This window comes from Leucoraja erinacea, unplaced genomic scaffold (assembly GCF_028641065.1).
Source record: "Leucoraja erinacea ecotype New England unplaced genomic scaffold, Leri_hhj_1 Leri_100S, whole genome shotgun sequence".
Taxonomy (NCBI): Eukaryota; Metazoa; Chordata; class Chondrichthyes; order Rajiformes; family Rajidae; genus Leucoraja; species Leucoraja erinaceus.
Window position 1 is genome coordinate 102,213 of NW_026575242.1, and position 21,337 is coordinate 123,549.

A 21,337-nucleotide genomic window follows, 5' to 3' on the forward strand; every position below is an offset into this window, starting at 1 on the left:
CGTGCTCTTGTTCTGTTGCCATGACTTTAATGAGCATTATGTTCTGCAAGTTCCCATTACTCTGCACCCTCCAGGCGGCAGGGCTCTGTTTTACGTGTAGGAAGGAATTGCAGATGCTGCTGTACACCGAAGATAGACACAAAACGCTGGAGTAACTCAGCGGGACAGGCAGCATCTCTGGAGAGAAGGAATGTCCCTCCAGCATCTCTCCTGCCGTTTAGTTTGGAGATACAGCGCGGAAACAGGCCCTTCGGCCCAGCGAGTCCGTGCCGACCAGCGATCCCCGTACACTTACTCTATCCTACCCACACACACACACATAACACACACACACACACACACACACACAGCAATTTGCAGTTTTTACCAAAGCCAATTAGCCTACAAACATGTACATCTTTGGAGTGTGGGAGGAGACCGGAGCACCCGGAGAAAATAGATACATAGATGGATAAATAGATCAACTGATAAATAAATAGATAGATAGATAAATAAATAAACAGATAAATAAATAAATAGGCAGACAGACAAATAGATAGATAGATATATAGATAGATAGATAGATAGATAGATAGATAGATCGACAGATAAATAGATGAATAGATGAATAAATATATAGACAGATAGATAAATAAATAAGTAGATGGATAGACAGACGCAGGTCACGGGGAAAATGTACAAACTGCCTACAGACCGCACCAGTGGGCATCATCGAACCCGGGTCTCTGGCACTTTAAAGTCTGAGGAGAAGTTAAGGGTAGACAAAAATGCTGGAGAAACTCAGCGGGTGAGGCAGCGACCCGAGCGGGTCCCGGCCCGAAACGTCACCTATTCCGTCGCTCCATAGATGCTGCTGCACCCGCTGAGTTTCTCCAGCATTTGTGTCTAAGTCCGATTTTTCCAGCATCTGCAGTTCTTTCTTAAACGTGAAGTTACGGGTGAGGACCAGTCTGAAGAAGGGTCTCGACCCGAAACGCCACCTATTCCTTTTCTCCAGAGATGCTGTCTGAGCCGCTGAATTACACCAGCTTTTTGTGTCTATCTTCCCATCCTCAGTAAGATGTTGCACTTTGGGAGGTCGAATGTGAGGGGATATAGTTAGTGGCAACACCCTTAACAGCATTGATGTACAGAAGGATCTTGGGGTCCATGTCCATAACTCCTTGAAAGTGGCAACACAAGTAGATAGAATGGTGAAGCAGGTGTACGTTATGCTTGCCTTCATAGGTTGAGGCATTGAGTGATGAGGCATGTGAAGGAAGGAAATGCAGATGCTGGTTTACACCGAAGGTGGACGCAAAAAGCTGGAGCAACTCAGCGAGACAGGCAGCATCTCTGGAGAGAGGGAATAGGTGGCGTTTCATGTTGAGACCTCACCGTTAACTTCTCGTTTAAGAAAGAACTGCAGATGCTGGAAAAATCGAAGGTCGACAAAAATGCTGGGGAAACTCAGCGGCAGCATCTATGGAGACCCGAGACGTCACCTATTCCTTCACTCCATACACCCGCAAGTTACTCCAGCATTTTTGTCTACCCTTAATAGACAATAGGTGCAGGAGTAGGTCATTTGGCCCTTCGCGTCAGCACTGCCATTCAATGTGATCATGGCTGATCATCCCCAATCAGTACCCCGTTCCTGCCTTCTCCCCATATCCCGACTCCGCTATTTTTAAGTCCTCTCTAGCTCTCTCTTGAAAGCATCCAGAGAACCGGCCTCCACCGCCCTTGAGGCAGAGAATTCCACAGACTCACCACTCTCTGTGAGAAAAAGTGTTTCCTCGTCTCCGTTCTAAATTAACTTCTCCGTCGCCTCCTCCCACTTCCTCTAAATCCAAGCTATGGACACTCACATGGGTCTCCTATTCCTTTTCTCCAGCGATGCTGCCCAAAGATCTTAGAGCGGAGCAAGATGGGTTACTCTCACGCAAACGTGTAGTACGGTCATGGGTGATTATAGGACCCATTTTAGCAACCAGCCTCCGCCATCTTGCTTCTGGCCAAAGATTTGATCTTTGTTTCCGCCTCCGCTCCCGTATCTTCGCTTTGGTCTTTGACTTGGGCGGGGAGAAGGAGTGCGCGGCCCGGGGCAGCGGGGAGAGGGGGTGTGCGGCCCGGGGCAGCGGGGAGAGGGGCATAGGAGGGGGGGGGGGGGACATTGTAGTGTGGGGGGAGGCGAGGGAGTGCCGGGGGGGGGAGGTTTACAATGTTTCTTATTTAATGTCCCTTGTCTAGTCTGAAATAAAGTTCATCATTGGATCAGAAGAAATATAATTGTGTGTGTTATATGATTCTATACATTTATATCACATTCATGTATGTGTGTTTATAAACATTTCATTCTTTAACAAGAATTAACAGAATTATGAATTAACAGAATGATGAATCTGACCCTATATCACACACAAACACTTCCCCCGCCATGTCAATTACCCTGCGGGTCGGGTCGGTTCCGGTTACTACAAAATCAACTCAAACACAGCTTGTGAGCCATTTAAAAAGAAATGATTTAAAAAAACATTAAAAAAGACAATTACCAGAGTCAAATTTTATTCTTGACAAGAAATATGAACTGACAGAATGATGAATCTAACCCTATATCACACACACAAACTGTTGCCCCGCAACATTGATTACACTGCGAGTCGGGTCGGGTCAGGTAGGCTCCGGTTACTAAAATGGACGGGGAAAAACGCCCAGGATCCCCTCCGTAGCGTACTACACGTCAGCCCATTGTATTTCGCACGAGTGGCCTATCTTGCTCCGCTCTAAGATCTTTGATGCTGCCTGTCCCGCTGAGTTACTCCAGCTTTTTGAATCTGTCCTCAGTTTAAACCAGCATCTGCAGTTCCTTCCTACACATCTATGTTGGTGTGGATTGTGACCTTCTCAAGTGCATGAGCTCTTTGCCCACTTAGCTACAATGATTGACTTTCACAGGCAGGATTTCAGGGCTTTTAACTCTCACGCGTGGCTGGACCGAGCGAGGGGAGCTGAAAGTCACAGAACCTGATATCGAGGCGTTAATCACCAAACATTTCAAAGATATCCCAGCTATGCACACACTCCAAATCTCACTTCAGGTGCTCACTGAGCCAGAACTGCTTCCTGCTAAAACTCTCCATTATTGTCCGTGCCATTAAACATTGGCTCTTAAGGATGTAAATGAATCCCCCCGCGCAAACCTGCAGGTAAACAAAGTGCATGAATGAGCATTTTGCCTCGAGTCGCGGCAGTCATTTGGAGGTCAATCGTATAGCGTAAGAAGCAGCTGCAGATGCTGGGTTTATTTATCTATTTGATGGGCCAAATGGCCTTAATATGCTGCTATAACTTATGAACTTTCCCCCTCTCCTCATATACCCCTGCCCTCTAGTGTTGGACATTTCCACACTGGGGTAAAGGGTCCTGACTGTCTACCCTATCTACGGCTCCCATCATTTTACACTCTTCTATCAAATATGCCCCCAACCTCCAAGCTTCCAGAGAAACCAATGCAAGTCTGTCCAGTTTTTCCCCATAGCTGAAACCTTCCAAACAAGACAGCATTCTGCAGGCACCTCATATTTCGCCACCCCAGCGGTATGAACATTGATTTCTCTAACTTCAAGTAACCCCTGCTTTCCCTCTCTCTCCATCCCACCCCCTTCCTGGTTCTCTGACCTGTCAATAGACAATAAGTGCAGGCGCAGGCCATTTGGCCCTTCGAGTCCACTCCGACCAGCGATTCCCACACACTAACACTATCTTGCACACATTTGGGGCAATTAACAATTTACAATTTTACCAAAGCCAATTTACTTTCAAACCTGTACTGTAAGTCTTTCGTGTGTGGGAGAAAACATGTCTCGGGGTACAAGCTCCGTACAGACAGCACCCATAGTCAGGATTAAAGCCGGGTCTACGGCGCTGTGTGGCAGCAACTCTACCGCTGCGCCTCCGTGCATCCCGTCCCGTCCCGTCATGCGGTCCAGTTGATGTGATGTGAGATCCTGTACACTGTATCTGTGTAGAGAAGACTTAATTCCTCTGTTTTGGTTCCTCTGCAGGTATGCAGACAGATCTGGCTGGGCCTGTTCGACTCCAGATCATCAGTCATCCCAGATTACAGGGATCCACAGAAAATCAAGGAATTCCTACAGGATAAATATGAGAAGAAAAGATGGTGGGTGATCACGCATTTATGCCGAAGGTTATACATTCTCAGTAATTCCAATGACTGTTTCTGCTCCCGCTCGGAATACCGCTCTTTAATTTAGATGTCAGTGGCCGATTGGGAAAGGGGGAGATGCAGCGAGACCTGGGTGTCATGGTACACCAGTCATTGAAGGTAGGCATGCAGGTGCAGCAGGCAGTAAAGAAAGCGAATGGCATGTTGGCTTTCATAGCAAAAGGATTTGAGTAAAGGAGCAGGGAGGTTCTACTGCAGTTGTACAGGGTCTTGGTGAGACCACACCTGGAGTATTGCGTACAGTTTTGGTCTCCTAATCTGAGGAAGGACATTATTGCCATATAGGGAGTGCAGAGAAGGTTCACCAGACTGATTCCTGGGATGTCAGGACTGTCTTATGAAGAAAGACTGGATAGACTTGGTTTATACTCTCTAGAATTTAGGAGATTGAGAGGGGAACTTATAGAAACTTACAAAATTCTTAAGGGGTTGGACAGGCTAGATGCAGGAAGATTGTTCCCGATGTTGGGGAAGTCCAGGACAAGGGGTCACAGCTTAAGGATAAGGGGGAAATCCTTTAAAACCGAGATGAGAAGAACTTTTTTCACACAGAGAGTGGTGAATCTCTGGAACTCTCTGCCACAGAGGGTAGTCGAGGCCACAGTTCATTGGCTATATTTAAGAGGGAGTTAGATGTGGCCCTTGTGGCTAAGGGGATCAGAGGGTATGGAGAGAAGGGCAGGTACGGGATACTGAGTTGGATGATCAGCCATGATCATATTGAATGGCGGTGCAGGCTCGAAGGGCCGAATGGCCTACTCTCTGCACCTAATTTCTATGTTTCTATAAGGAGTCAGTGCCGACAGAAAAACCTGCAAATGGATCTCAGCCAGTGCTTGTATTGTAGATGAATAGGTGCCAGCTCACGTGATGCTATTGACTGCTGTAGATGATCAATCCAGTCCGGCCTGTACAACAGAAACGATCACAAATAAAATCACACATATCTGTACCCTCACAACTTTGCCCTTTAGACGGATATCTGAGGTAGGATGTGCTCTGATATGTGTTCAAAAGAGAAGTGCTCGTGATGTTTTCAAGAGCAAGTTGGATTTAGCTCTTAAGGGCTTGTCCCACTGTACGAGGTAATTCAAGAGTTTAAAAAAAAAAATCAAACTCGTGGGAAGTACGTAGAATGTACGTAGCGGCTACGTCGGAGCTCGTGGATGTCCCGTAGCGGCTCGTAACGCTAACGGCAGGTACTTGGGGAAACGCGGAAACTCGTGAAGTTTTTTCAGCACTAGGAAAAATGTCCACGAGAGCCCCGGGTACCTACGAACGGCCATTACCATAATTCTTCGAGTTCGAATCAGGGCGAACTCGGGAGAACTCTTGAATTACCTCGTACAGTGGGACAGGCCCTGTAGGGCTAATGGAATTTGAGTTAGATTTAGCTCTTGGGGCTAACGGAATCAAGGGATGTGGGGAGAAAGCAGGAACGGGGTACTGATTTTGCATGATTAGCCATGATCATATTGAATGGCGGTGCTGGCTCGAAGGGCTGAATGGCCTACTCCTGCACCTATTTTCTATGTTTCTATGCCGGCTCTGGAGGAGGCTTAGGAGGGAATGATCCAAGGAATGGGAGGGTTAAAATGATGAGCGTTTGAAGGCAGGGGGTTAGAAGGATGAAGGGGTACCACATTGAAACTTTTGAATTGTGAAACACCTGCTTAGAGTGGATGTGGAGAGGATGTTTCCACTAGTGGGAGAGTCTAGGACCAGAGGTCACAGCCTCAGAATTAACGGACGTTCCTTTAAGAAGGAGATGAGGATGAATTTCTTTATTCAGAGGCTGGTGAATCTGTGGAATCTTCATTCAGTTAGTGGTTGAGGCCAATGTAAGCAGATATTTTTAAGGCAGAGATAGATAGATTCTTGATTAGTATGGGTGTCAGGAGGTTATGGGGAGAAGGCAGGAGAATGGGGTTAGGAGAGAGAGCTAGATCAGCCATGATTGAATGGCGGAGTAGACTTGATGGGCCAAATGTCCTAATACTACTCTCATCACTTATGAACATATGATATTGACCAAACGCAGGCAAACAGGGCTGGCTTATGAAAATAACAGCAGATCCACTTCTGGGACGCAACGATCTGCCTGGCTTCTGCTTCATCTTGGATTTTGTAACTAAACTAAACGGCGTGCGGCACGGTGGCGCAGCGGTAGAGTCGCTGCCTCACAGCACCAGACCCTAGTTCAATCCTGACCACGGGTGCTGTGTGCATGGAGTTTGTACGTACGTTCTTCCCCGTGACCTGCGCGGCTTTTCTCCGGGAGCTGCGGTTTCCCCCCACACTCCAGGCGTGTGGGGCGAAACGGTGGGAGTGTAGGTGAATTGGCCAAGTAAGATTGCAAATCGCTGACGGTCTTAGTGTCTGGGGATCACGGACTTAGTGGGCTGAAGTGCCTGTTTCCGCGCTGTATAAACTCAACTGCACTAAACTAGATTAAACTAAACTAGATGGGACATATTAGTCGGCATTGACGATTTGGCTTGCTCTATCATTGACGCTGTGACTGTGACTATTAGAAGCAGAAACATAGACAATAGGTGCAGGAGTAGAGGCCATTCGGCCCTTCGAGCCTGCACCGCCATTCAATATGATCATGGCTGATCATCCAACTCAGTATCCTGTACCTGCCTTTTCTCCATACCCCCTGATCCCTCTAGCCACAAGGGCCACATCTAACTCCCTCTTAAATATAGCCAATGAACTGTGTGGCCTCAACTACCTTCTGTGGCAGAGAATTCCACAGATTCACCACTCTCTGTGTAAAAAATGATTTTCTCATCTCAACCTAAAAGATTTCCCTCTTATCCTTAAACTGTGTGACCCCTAGTCCTGGACTTCCCCAACATCGGGAATAATCTTCCTGCATCTAGCCTGTCCAACCCCTTAAGAATTTTGTAAGTTTCTATAAGATCCTCCCTCAATCTTCTAAATTCTAGCGAGTGCAAGCCGAGTCTATCCAGTCTTTCTTCATGTGAAAGTCCTGCCATCCCAGGAATCAGTCTGGTGAACCTTCTCTGTACTCCCTCTGTGGCAAGAATGTCTTTCCTCAGATTAGGAGACCAAAACTGTACGCAATACTCCAGGTGTGGTCTCACCAAGACCCTGTACAACTGCAGTAGAACCTCCCTGCTCCTAGACTCAAATCCTTTTGCTATGAATGCTAACATACCATTGGCTTTCTTCACTGCCTGCTGCACCTGCATGCCCGCTTTCAGTTTACTTTTAGAAGTATTTGGGCCCATTCTTTGGGAAAGTGAACCGGCACGCCACACACGTGACCAGGTGTCATCGCACAAAGTGAAAGGTTAAAAGAAATTCTTGTAAGAGATTCATCTTGCTCATTGCTATTTCCCCCACCTGCAGGACTATGATGCATGTCTGCTAAAGATGTGAACATTCTAGGTTTTTTTTAAATTCACCAGAGTTTGAAAAAGCGCTTTCCGTGCGGTGTCACACACGTGACCAGCCCTATTTGACCTCTTGCCCCAAACAAACATTGTCAGCAAAACATATAAATATTTCACTTGATAAACCGGAAAGAAATATATGAATCCTCTGTGCAGGACAAAACAATATACCTGTAATGCTTTCAGAATTATAAGAGATGTATTCCACACTTTTTTCCATCTTTTTTCGTCACACACTTGACTAAGAATGGCCCATTTGCAGTGGAAATAGAAGAATATTTGAAATGTTGAGGCATAAAGGCAGGCAGGCAGGCAGGCTTGAAGGCAGTTTAATCCCTATTTTCCTTTGTAAGAAGGAACTGCAGATGCTGGCTTACCCCGGAGACCCAAAATGCTGGAGTAACTTAGTGGGTCAGGCAGCATCTGTAGAGAAAAGGGATAGGTGACGTTTCGGGTCGAGACCCTTCGTCGGTCTGACAGTCTGGGAGGTGGGATAAACTGGAGGTATAGGAAGGTTCAGAACAAAGCTGAGCCTGCATCGATGACTCAGGGAAGATGGAGTCCACAATGGTCCATTGTTGGAAGATGATAATGAAGGAATACAAACAGTGAATTTGCAAGACGGCCAGAGGTGGTGGAGGGACAGGGAGAGAGCAAATGCAAGGGTTGCTCGAAGTTTAGTTTCGTTTAGTTTAGAGACACAGCGCTGAAACAAACCATTTGGCAGTGACCAGCGATCCCCGCACACTAACACTATCCTGCACACACTAGGGGACAATTATAACATTTATACCAAACCAATTAAGCTACAAACCTGTACGTCTTTGGAGTGAGGCAGGAAACCGAAGACCTCGGAGAAAACCCACGGGATGAACGTACAAACTCCGTACAGACAGCACCCGTGGTCAGGATGGAACCCGGGTCTCCGGCGCTGTGAGGCAGCAACTCTACCACCGTGCTGCCCTTGGGCAAGTTGGAGAAATCAATGTTTAAGAGGGAACTGCAGATGCTGGAGAATCGAAGGTTACACAAAAAAGCTGGAGAAACTCAGCGGGTGCAGCAGCATCTATGGAGCGAAGGAAATAGGCAACGTTTCGGCCCGAAACGTTGCCTATTTCCTTCGCTCCATAGATGCTGCTGCACCCGCTGAGTTTCTCCAGCTTTTTTGTGTAACCTTGGAGAAATCAATGTTCATGCCGCTGTGTCGTGAGCTGCTCAAGCGAGTAACGGGGGCAACGCAAATATTTTCCTGGCTTGCGTTAATTTTTGTTTTGTCTGTGATTACAGGTATGTTCCTCCCGAGCGCGTAAAGGTGTCTGCGGCCACTTCAGCCACCACCTCACTTAGCAGCAGAAGCAGCACGCCCGACATCAAACCTCTGAAGAGCCTGGTGGGAGAATCAACTCCGGCCCTGACTGTCACGAGAACCGTCAGTCAAGTACTGTCAGCATGATGGGGGGGGGGAGGGGGAGGGGGGAGGGGGCAGGGGGGGGGGGGGGGGGGGGGGGGGGGGGAGGGGGGGAGGTGTGGGCATGGATTTTGTAGCTTCCTAACTCAACTTAACTCAACAACTGTAGCAACCAAGTACCTCATTGAAGCCATGATAGTGACAGGGCTTGGATATTGTGGATGTGGAGGGAGAGTCTAGGACTAGAGGTCACAGCCTCAGAATTAAAGGACGTTCCTTTAATTAAAGTGATACTGCCTGTAAGGGAAATTCATTTCGTTGTCTCAAATTGAGACAATGACAATAAATTTGAATACAATACAATACAATACAATACAATTCCTTTAGGAAGGAGATGAGGAGGAATTTATTTAGTCAGAGGGTGGTGAATCTGTGGAATTCATTGCCACAGACAGCTGTGGAGGCCACAAGTCAGTGGATATTTTTACGGTATAGATAGATTCTTGATTAGTATGGATGTCAGGGGTTATGGGGAGAAGGCAGGAGAATGGGGCCTGGAGGGAGAGATAGATCAGCCGTGATTGAATGGCGGGGTAGACTTGATGGGCCGAATGGCCTAATTCTGCTCCTATCACATATGAACTTTACTGGCTCTCCCTGGCACTAAATGTTATTTGCATTATTCCCATCATCATCCATCTGTACACTGTGGATGGTTTGATTGCAATCATGTATTATCTATCCGCTGACTGGTTAGCATGCAGTAGAGCTTTTCCCTGTACCTCAGTATACATAGAATCGTGGAAAAAGCCCTTCGGCACAACATACCCACAGCGCCCATCATTTTCCCAGCTACACCAGTCCCACATGCCCGCATTTGGCCCATATCCCTCCAAACCTGTCCTATCCATGTACCTGTCCAACAGGTTTCTTAAACGATGGGATAGTCCCAGCCTCAACTATCTTCTCCGGCAGCTCATTCCATACACCCACCCACTGTGAAAAAGTTACCCCTCAGATTCCTATTAAATCTTTTCCCCTTCACCTTAAACCTATGTCCTCTTGTCCTCGATTTGCCTACTCTGGGCAAGAGACTCTGTGTATCTACCCGATCTATTTCTCTCATGATTTTACACACATCTACAAGATCACCCAACCTCATGCGCCCCAAGGAATAGAGTCCCAGCCTATTCTATCCCTCCCTGTAGCTCAGACCCTCTAGTCCTGGCAACAATAGACAATAGGTGCAGGAGTAGGCCATTTGGCCCTTTGAGCCAGCACCGCCATTCAATGTGATCATGGCTGATCATCCCCAATCAGTACCCTGTTCCTGCCTTCTCCCCATATCCCCCGACTCCGCTATCTTTAGGAGCCCTATCTAGCTCTCTCTTGACAATATCCAGAGAACCGGCCTCCACCGCCCTCTGAGGTAGAGTAATTCCACAGACTCGCAACTCTGTGTGAGAAAAAGTGTTTCCTCGTCTCCGTTCTAAATGGCCAACCCCTTATTCTTAAACTGTGTGGCCCCTGGTTCCGGACTCCCCCAACATCAATCAATCAATCAATCAATCAATCAATCAACCTTTATTGTCATCTTGCAAGCAACAGTTGTACAGTGCAAAATGAAAAGACTTTCATTTCATCCCAGTGAATAGCGGAGCATCGCACATGAAATTTAAAACATTTCACACATAATAACACTAAAAACAATCCAGTCCCTGATGGAACAGTATAAATAGTTAAAAGCAGGTAAAAACACAATGTTAAAATACAATAAACCAATCATAAAAAATGTCCGGGGCAGCTGATTTGAGTGGCCAGTGCCAGTTATTAAAGTGTCCGTGCCAGCCACAGAATCAGGTGACTGTGAGTACAGAGTGACTGTTTAGCAGCCTCACAACCTGTGGTAGGAAGCTGTTTAGCAGTCTTGTAGTCCGGGCTTTGATGCTGCGATATCTCTTGCCTGATGGCAGGAGATCCAGGTGTATGTGGAGGAGGTGCAGTTTGTCCTTAGCAATTCTCTGAGCTTTTTTCAGACAGCGGCTCTGGAACAGTTCTTGTACCGAGGGTAGGGAGACGCCAATGATCCTCTCTGCTCCCCTCACTACCCTCTGCAGAGCCTTCCTGTCCGAGCAGTTGCAGGTGGAGTACCACGTATTTATGCAGTACGTGAGTACAGACTCCACCGTGCCCCTGTAGAAAGTCCTGAGGATGTTGGTGGGGAGTGAGGCCTGTTTTAGTTTCCTCAGGAAGTGCAGTCGCTGATGGGCCCGTTTGACGGTCCCAGTGGTGTTCCTGGACCAGGTGAACACCCTCGTAAATCTTCTCTGTACCCGTGCCAGCTTGATGCCCAGAATTGAACGCAATGCTCCAAATACTGTGTAGAGAGGAACTGCAGATGCTGGTTTAAACCAAAGTTAGACACAAAAAGTTGTAGTAACTCAGCGGGACTGGCAGCATCTCTGGAGAGAAGGAATGGGTGATATTTCAGGTCGAGACCCTTCTTTGGTCTAAATACTGTATTGAATACGTGTAGTATTGAACTCAACACTGCACGTGACAATAAACTAAACTAAACTAAACTAATTTAATATTGCTTTTCTCTCCCCTCCTCCAGCCCGTGGGTCAGGCACAGGTGCAGCAGGCACAACAGCAGCAAGCAAAGAGGTCGCAGATGGATCTCCTGGCTGACATTGGGGGCGACCCCTTTGCCACCTCTGCACCCCAGCATGCAGCCACACAGGCCTTTGGGGCTTTCCCCGGCTTTGGAGGTAAGATTTATTGAGTTTAGTTCAGAGATACAGCACGGAAACCGGCCCTTCAGCCCACCAAGTCCGTGCCGACCAGCGATCCCCGCACATCCTACGCCCACCAGGGACAATTTACATTTACACCAAGCCAATTAACCTACAAACCTGCACGTCTTTGGAGTGTGGGACGAAACCGAAGATCCCGGAGAAAGCCCACTCAGGACACTGGGAGAACGTACAAACTCCGTACAGACAGCACCCGTAGTCGGGATCGAACCTGAATCTTTGGCTCTGTAAGGCAGCAGCCCTATCGCTGCGCCACCGTGCCACCCTTGGAGATAAGCTAAACCAGCCTCATTTTCTGCAGTAGACATAAATGTTGGAGACACTCAGCGGGTGAGGCAGCATCTATGGGGTGAAGGAAATAGGCAACATTTCGGGCCAAAACCCGTCGTTTTCTGCGACTCCCTTCATCTCCATTCGGTCTTTTCTCTTCCCTCCTGAAGCTATCGTCTGCACAGTTCCACAGACCTCGGTGGAACCTGGCCTCCACCACTACCCTCTGCTTCCTTAGAAGGCTTAGGAAGTTCAGCATGTCCCCAAAAACTCTCACCAAGTTCTACAGATGCGGCATTGAAATCGTTTTATCGGGATGCATCACAGCTTGGTTTGGGAACGGCTCCATTCAAGACTTGTGGACGCAGCCCAGACCATCACGCCAACCAACCTCCCTTCCATTGACTCAATTTACACCGCATGCTGCCCCAGCAAGGCCAGCAACATAATCAAGGATGAGTTGCACCCCGGCCACTCCCCCTTCTCCCCTCTCCCATCGGGCAAGAGGTACAGAAGTGTGAAAACGCACACCTCCAGATTCAGGGACAGTTTCTTCCCAGCTATTATCAGCAACTGAGGTAGATGGGAGATCAGGACCGTTCTCGAGTTGGTGATAAGACAGTCCAGGTGCCTGATAACAGCCTGGAAGAAACTGCCCCAGAACCTGAGGGTCCGACATCTTGACCTGAAACGTCACCTATTCCTTTCCCCCGGAGATCTTAAGAACTGCTCGGTGTAAGAAAGAACTGCAGATGCTGGTTAAAATCGAAGGTAGACACAAAACACTGGAGTCACTAAGCGGGTGAGGCAGCATCTGACGACAGAAGGAATGGACGACATTTCAGACAGAAGAAGGGCCACTGAAACGTCTCTCCTCAGATGCTGCCTCACCCGCTGAGTTACTCCAGCATTTTGTGTCTACCTCAAAAACTGCTGTAGCGAGGGTAAACGTGGCAACGATTGTTGGGGTTTACAGCCAACCTTTTTGTTTGTATCCAGTCCAGCAAACTGCACATGCCAGTTTCCCGACCTTCAATGCGTTCAGTGGAGGTGGTGCCACAGGTAACGTGGGAGGTTTCCCCTCGGTCCACCAAGCCCCATTCCAGGCCCAGCCCGCGGCATCAGGTACAGTATCCAGCCATGTTTATCTCCTCTCTCAGCGTGTCAGTCATTGAATTTGTGAAGGGTTTTACACCCAGAGAGCCTGTGGATAGTGTGGCGTGCCTCAGGAATCGGTGCCAGGGCCCAACTCAGTTCACTTTGGTTTCTTGCCACGTGCACTGAGGTACAGTGAGAAAGCTTTTCACCTTCTCAGGCGACAGGGCCACAGCTTAAAGGAGGTATGCAGGGCGAGTGCGTTTTTTAAAATTAAAAATATTAAGTAGCAGGGAGCAGTGAGTGCTTGGAACCCGCTGCCTGGGGTGGTGGAGGAAGCAGATACGATAAGTTGCATTTACAATGCTCATAGTGCAGGGAATGGAGGGATATGGATCGTTTGCATGTGGCATCATGTTCAGCAAGGACATTGTGGACTGAAGGGCCTGTTCCTGTTCTATGATGAGCTTGCCAGTCTCAAGCAGTTCCTTATTTTATGTTCGGGTTTGCAAATTTCCAGTTCAAGGGCAACGACTAGCTGCCGTCTCAAGGCAACGGGACAGACGTGCCTGTGCAGCCCCCCCCCCCCCCCCCCCCCCCGTTGTCCAGTGAAGCCCTCCGCGCCACGACAGATGAAGAGGTCATGTGAAACATTGGCGTGTAAATCACACCTACTCGGCACAGCGCCAGAGCTGCTGCCTCACAGCGCCAGAGACCCGGGCTCCTCCCTGACCACGACCAAGAGTGCTGTCTGTACGGAGGCTGCACAGGTCCTCTCCCGATGCTCTGGCCTCCCCCCACACTTGAATTCACTGCCACAAAAGGCCGTCAATGGATATTTTTAAGGCAGAGATATGTAGATTCTTGATTACTTGGTTTCTTGGTTCCTTGGACCTCCAAATCCAAATGGAATTTAAACTGGAGGTGGTACCTCATGGTGGTACCCCATCTCCTCCCTCCCCCCACACACCTCCCTCCCCCCCTCCACTCCTCCTCCCCACTCCTCTCTCCTCCCCCTCTACCATCTCCTCCCCCCTCCTCCCACCCCCCCTCCCCCTCCTCCCTCACCCCCCATCCCTCTCTACCTCACCCCCCCCCCTCTCTCCCTCCGCCCCCTTCCCCCTGCCCCTCTGTCCCTCTTCCACCTCTCCCCCTACCCCTCCCCACTCTTCCACTTCTCTCCCACTTACCCCACCCGTCTCCCTCCTCCCCCCCCCCCACCCCTCTCTCTCCCCCCTCCCTTCCCCCTCTCCCCTCTCCCCCACCCCCTCCCCCTACCCCTCTGTCCCTCTTCCACCACTCCCCCTACCTCTCTACCCCTCCCTCCCCACCCACTCTTCCACTTCTCTCTCCCCCTCCCACTCTCCCTCTCCCTCCCCACTCTCTCCCCTCTCTCTCCCTACCCGGGTGTCCAGGGTTATGGGGAGAAGGCAGGAGAATGGGTTTAGAAGGGAGAGATAGATCAGCCTTGATTGAATGGCGGAGTAGACTTGATGGGCCGAATGGCCTAAATATGACCTCCTTACTCCATTGGCGTTTGTCGTTTGCATCAAAGACTTTGAGAATGTTGCAGGCAAGATTAGTAAGTTTGCAGGTACACAAAAAAGCTGGAGAAACTCAGCGGGTGCAGCAGCATCTATGGAGCGAAGGAAATAGATGCTGCTGCACCCGCTGAGTTTCTCCAGCTTTTTTGTGTACCTTCGATTCTCCAGCATCTGCAGTTCCTTCTTAAACACTTAGTAAGTTTGCAGATGGATCTAAAGCGGGTGGTATTGTAGAGAGCAAAGATGGTTTAACAAAGTTTACAGCAGGACCTTGATCCGTTGTGGGCTGACCAATGGTTAAAATAAATCAAAACATTTGGGTACTATGACAAGTCTTGGGTACTAAAAGACTTTTAGACAGGGACATGGAGAGGGATGTGGGGCAAAGGCAGGGAGCTGGAACTAGAGTACTTTGGGCATCTTGGTTAGCATGGGCAAGCTGGGCTGAAGGGCCTGTTTTGTGCTGTATGACTGTATGCTGTGCAAACACGCGTGTGGGCATGTACACACAGTGGGGTGGCTGAACTCGAGGTTATAGAGTGTTAAAGAAGGAACTGCAGATGCTGGGAAATCGAAGGTACACAAAAATGCTGGAGAAACTCAGCAGGTGCAGCAGCATCTATGGAGCGAAGGAGATAGGCAACGTTTCGGGCCGTAACCCGGAAGGGTTTCGGCCCGAAACGTTGCCTATCTCCTTCGCTCCATAGATGCTGCTGCACCCGCTGAGTTTCTCCAGCATTTTTGTGTACCTTAGAGGTTGTAGAGATAGTTTCAGCAGAAACGTTGATCATGGACAGCAGTGTGAATATGAACATCGTGTGAACAGGGCAATTAAGAACCAGGGGGCATCGGTTTTAGTTGAGGGGGAATCTGAAGGGCAACTTCTTGGGTGGGTGTAAGGGGGCATCTTAGTTGGCATAGGCAAGTTGGGCTGAGGGCCTGTTTCCGAGCTGAACTACTTTATATGATACGTGTGAGTGCGTGGGGTGGCTAATCTAGGGGATATAAGGAGAGCGACTGATCAAACCAATAGGGATTTCAGGATATTGGGATGGCCAGTGTGGAAGAGTTGGGCCGAAGGGCCTCTTTCCACACAGTATTAATTCATGACTTGATGACTCTATCAACGTTTTTAGTGTGAATATAAAATTCATTGCTGTGTGGAGCAGCTGGGGCCAATGGAATAGACACGTTTGGAAGGGAAATGGATGACAGCATGGGGCAGATAAAGATACAAGTTTATGCTACTTGCATTTCATTGTAAGGGCCAAGTGTATTTACTTGTAGAACCAAGGAACTGCAGATGCTGGTTAATGCACAGAAGGACACAAAGTGCTGGAGTAACAGAATGGTCTCAATCCGAAACGTGGCCTATCCATGTTCTCCAAAGATGCTGCCCGACCTGCTGAGTTCTGTGGAATGTGCACAGGCAGCATCTCTGGAGAGAAGGAATGGCTGTCATCGTCTGGTTTACTTAGAACAACTGATCAACCTTTTTTGTTTACACCGAAGATACACACAGAATTCTCTAGTAATTCAGCGGGACAGGCAGCATCTCTGGAGAGAAGGAATGGGTGACGTTTCGGGTCGAGACCCTTCTTCAGGCTGAGAGCCAGGGCCTGAGTCAGAGTGAGGTAGTTGCGTGCTGCATGACAGACTCTGACTCTCGAGCTGCCAGTGAAGTGTGCTGAGAGACTGGCGTCACCAGATATTAACTGTATTGTCTGCTGCCTTGAGTGAAGGGTGCCATGGTGGCACAGCGGTAGAGTCGCTGCCTCACAGCTCCCGACACCCGGGTTCCATTCTGACCACGGGTGCGTGTCTGTACATTCTCCCCGTCACCTGCGTGGGTTTCCTCTGGGATCTCCGGTTTCCTCCAAAAACGTCCAGGTTTGTAGGTTAATTGGCTTGGTATGATTGTAAATTGTCGCTAGTGTGTGTAGGGTCGCTGGTCGGTGAACGGCCTGTTTCCACACCGTCTTGTCAATTGTCTATTCAAGATAGAGTTTCTCCTTCTTCTTCTTGCGTATGGCGTGCATCTGTCGGACAACTTGTTCTATTTGATCTTATTTGATTGTGCACGCCGGGTTGATTGCATTTGTCGAAACAGGGCGGACCACGTGAAGGTTGCAATCTCCCACCCCAAGAGAGAGCTAGACAGAGCTCTTAAAGATAGAGGAGTCAGGGGATATGGAGAGAAAGCAGGAACGGGGTACTGATTGGGGATGACCAGCCATGATCACATTGAATAGCGAGCGGTGCTGGCTCGAAGGGCCGAATGGCCTACTCCTGCACCTATTGTCTATTGTATCTAAAGATAACTAAAAGAGAGGGGGACACTTAAATTTCATTGTAAGGGCCAAGTGTATTTACTTGGGGAACCAAGGAACTGCAGTTCTGTCGGAAAGGCATCAGAAGGAAACAAAAAGAGAGTATACAGAATGGTTGAATCTACAGTTTGAAGAAGGATGTTCTCCAAATCTAATCCTTCATGCTGGTTCTGTGGAATGTGCACAGGCGATTTCTCATTTAGAGACAGGAATGGCTGTCACGTGATGGTTTACTTAGAACAACTGTCAACCTTTTTTGTTTACACGGAAGATACACACAGAATGCTGGAGTAATTCAGCGGGACAGGCAGCATCTCTGGAGAGAAGGAATGGGTGACGTTTCGGGTCGAGACCCTTCTTCAGGCTGAGAGCCAGGGCCTGAGTCAGAGTGAGGTAGTTGCGTGCTGCATGACAGACTCTGACTCTCGAGCTGCCAGTGAAGTGTGCTGAGAGACTGGCGTCACCGGATATTAACTGTATTGTCTGCTGCCTTGAGTGAAGGGTGCCATGGTGGCACAGCGGTAGAGTCGCTGCCTCACAGCTCCCGACACCCGGGTTCCATTCTGACCACGGGTGCGTGTCTGTACATTCTCCCCGTCACCTGCGTGGGTTTCCTCTGGGATCTCCGGTTTCCTCCAGGTTTGTAGGTTAATTGGCTTGGTATGTTTGTAAATTGTCACTAGTGTGTGTAGGGTCGCTGGTCGGTGAACGGCCTGTTTCCACACCGTCTTGTCAATTGTCTATTCAAGATAGAGTTTCTTCTTCTTCTTCTTCTTGCGTATGGCGTGCATCTGTCGGACAACTTGTTCTATTTGATCTTATTTGATTGTGCACGCCGGGTTGATTGCATTTGACGAAACAGGGCGGACCACGTGAAGGTTGCAATCTCCCACCCCAAGAGAGAGCTAGACAGAGCTCTTAAAGATAGAGGAGTCAGGGGATATGGGGAGAAAGCAGGAACGGGGTACTGATTGGGGATGACCAGCCATGATCACATTGAAAAGCGCAGCGCTGGCTCGAAGGGCCGAAGAGCCTACTCCTGCACCCCCTAATGTATCTGCTAGGTTAAAAGACAGGGAAACGGCGACGAAGGGGGGGGGGGGGGGGGGGGAATGACGTGAAGCAGTTCTGTCGGAATGGCATCAAAAGGAAACATCAAAAAGAATATACCAGGATGAATCCCAGTTTGAAGAAGATGGATAAAATCTAATCCTTCATAATGGGTCACAGCTCACATCAGTGATTTATCATTTAGTTACACATCTCAAACACGTGATTGTTGATGTTAAACCCCCTGTAATGTTTGCAGCGAGACCAGCATCTCCATTGGTGCATTGCCTTTACTGCGTTGTGATGAAGCAACTCTTTAAGATGCTGCCGACCTTCAGACAGTGCAAAGTCCTTGTATATCTGTTTTATTTTCTTCAATGAGTGGTACCTGTGTGTGAATTCAGCGTGTGTTTCCCAATTCGCTGAAGTGGCTCCCCACTCCCAAATGTCAATGACACAAGAGTTAACAAACAAACCCAGTGTTGACTTCACGCCATCTCACCGACTCTCCGTGCAGCTGCAAGTATCAGAAAGTAGACACAAAATGCTGGAGTGACTCCTCAGTGGGACAGGCAGCATCTCTGGAGAGAAGGAATGGGTGACGTTTCGGGTTGAGACCATTCCTCAGACCATTGGACCGGCCAGACTCGCAGAGCTCTGCAAAGCCCCATGTAAAACATTGTTTGCTTCTTGTGTCAGTTTCTTTTCATTTTAGCTTTTATTTCTGTTTGGTTTTTTTCCCTCCCATTTTCCTTTTTTTTTTTTTTCTCCATTTGCAACAGGTGGTTCGAGCAGCGCTAACTTTGCAAACTTTGATACCTTCCCAAAATCTTCCAGCACTAGTTTCGGAGCGTTCACTAGCCCTCCCGCCACCTCCGTGCCCGCGGGTTCAACGGCCGCCTCCTCCGGTAAACATGCCACCTCGCAAGCCGACAAATACGCAGCGCTGGCAGATTTAGAGAGCATCTTTAACGCCCCTAATTCCACTGCAGGTAAGCGACAGTGAAACGGCGACGAAGGGGAACGGGGTGTGGAATGACGTGACTTCTAGGTGTAACCAGGGAGAAGGGTACACAGCCTGACTCGCTGTGTAAAGAGAGCCCCCCACCATTCTGTCTCGGCAGGGTCCTTCATCCGATTCTAAGGCCCTGTAGAAAATCCTGCCTTCTCCCATTAACTCTTGACACCCTCACCAATCAAGGGTGATGTTTGGAGTGTGGGAGGAAACCGGAGCACCCGGATAAAACCCACGCAGGTCACAGGGGGAATGTACAAACTCTGTGCAGACAGCACCCATAGTCGGGGTCAAACCCGTGTCTCGGAGGCAGCAACTCTACCGCTGCGCCACCGTGCCGCCCTATACAATGAATTAATCTTGCATTTACAAGTCAACCTTTTTACTGAACTGTCCACATAAAGAAAAGGAAGAAAGACAAAAAGCTGGAGTTACGCCCCTTGTCCCACTTAGGAAACCTGAACGGAAACCTCTGGAGACTTTGCGCCCCACCCAAGGTTTCCGTGCGGTTTCCCGGAGGTTGCAGGTGGTTGCCGGAGGTTGCAGGTAGGGAAGCTGACAAAAACCTCCGGGAACCTCCGGAAACCTTGGGTGGGGCGCAAAGTCTCCAGAGGTTTCCGTTCAGGTTTCCTAAGTGGGACAGGGGCATTAAAGTCACAAACGTCAAAGTTAATTTTATTCGTCATTGGCGCCTGAAGGTGCAGTGATTTGAATTTGCCAGCAGCGATACACTTGAAAAGAACACACACAATACACAATAGAATTTAACACAAACATCCACCACAGCGTTCGTCACTGACAAGGTTCAGTCAGTCCTCCTCCTTTGTTCTCCCGTGGTCGGGACCATAAACCTTCCGTAGTCGCCGCTACGGACGGCCAGATGTACAGACCCTCTCGTCGGGATGATCCAAACTCCGACCTTGGGACGGTCAAACACAAGAATCGGCCACTTTCCTACCGGAGCCCGCGGGCAGCTTCAGTGCTAGAGTAACTCATCAGGTCAGGCAGCATCCCTGGAGAACATGGATAGATAATATTTTGGGTCAGACCTGAAGAAGAAGGGTCCCAATTTCAACTCAAAGACCCAACCTACCTTAAAGGCTTTCTTTACCTTCAAAATGTCATCCACCTGCCTATCTGCCCTGGTCCCAACTATGTCCCAGCCCTCCAGCCCCCCTCGTACTGCTGCCGACTACCAATCTCTCCCGCTCCCTCTCAGTCCCGTGGCAAGGTCTCCGCCCCAGGTTATTTCAGTGTTCCCCTTTGTGCTCTTACTGCTGCTTGTAACCATTGGTTCTACACTCGAGAAAAGGCTGGAGTAACTCAGCGGGTCGGTCGGGCAGCATCCCTGGAGAACATGGATACGGTGACGTTTCAGGTCGGGACTCTTTTTCAGACTGATTCGAGGGGGGTGGGGGGGGGGGAGAGAGAGAGCTAGATAGGGCTCTTAAAAATAGCGGGGTCAGGGGATATGGGGAGAAGGCAGGAACGGGGTACTGATTGGGGATGATCAGCCGTGATCACATTGAATGGCTCGAAGGGCCGAATGGCCTACTCCTGCACCTATTGTCTATTGTCTAAGAGAGGAGGGATAGAGCAAAGCGTGGCAGGTAACAGACAAACACACATGAGGGGGTTTTATTAGGCAGATGGTCTGACAAAGATGAAAGAAAAGGATTAAAGAAGGGTCTTGACCCGAAACGTCACCTATTCCTTTTTGCCAGAGCTGCTGCCTGGCCCGCTGAGTTACTCCAGCATCCTGTGTTTATCTTCAGTGTAAACCAGCACTTGCAGTTCCTTCCTAAACGTGTTGTCACTACGTTTGGCCACCTTGTCTTGCCTGTTGCACAGTGTTGTTTAGTTTAGAGATACAGCGTGGAAACGGGCCCTTCAGCTCACCGAGTCGGCCCCGACCAGCGACCCCCACACTCTCGCATCATCCTGTACACTTGGGCCACTTCAGTCTCTACCGAAGCCAATTAACCAACAAACCTGTTTGTGTTCAGAGAATGGAAGGAATCCGGAGAAAACCCATGTGGTCACGGGGAGATTGTACAAATTCCGTACTGACAGCTTCTAACCCGGGTCTCTGGCGCTGTAAGGCAGCCTCTCTACCGTTACACCACTGTGCCGCTTCCTGTTGTCATTATGATCAA

General features: G+C 49.0%; 1 protein-coding gene across 7 annotated transcripts in view; it reads left to right on the forward strand.

Annotated features, from left to right (window-relative positions):
* Positions 1-21,337, forward strand: part of LOC129715096 (arf-GAP domain and FG repeat-containing protein 1-like) — an 87,189-nt gene that overhangs the window by 45,196 nt on the left and 20,656 nt on the right. For 4 of the 7 annotated variants that reach the window (XM_055664956.1, XM_055664955.1, XM_055664958.1 and 1 more), the window contains 5 exons: positions 4,047-4,162; positions 8,941-9,091; positions 11,679-11,832; positions 13,147-13,272; positions 18,949-19,158. In XM_055664956.1, the coding sequence (XP_055520931.1) occupies positions 4,047-4,162; positions 8,941-9,091; positions 11,679-11,832; positions 13,147-13,272; positions 18,949-19,158 (757 nt within the window). The remainder of the gene's footprint in view (positions 1-4,046; positions 4,163-8,940; positions 9,092-11,678; positions 11,833-13,146; positions 13,273-18,948; positions 19,159-21,337) is intronic. The other 3 variants (XM_055664960.1, XM_055664961.1, XM_055664957.1) reach the window with 2 other exon arrangements.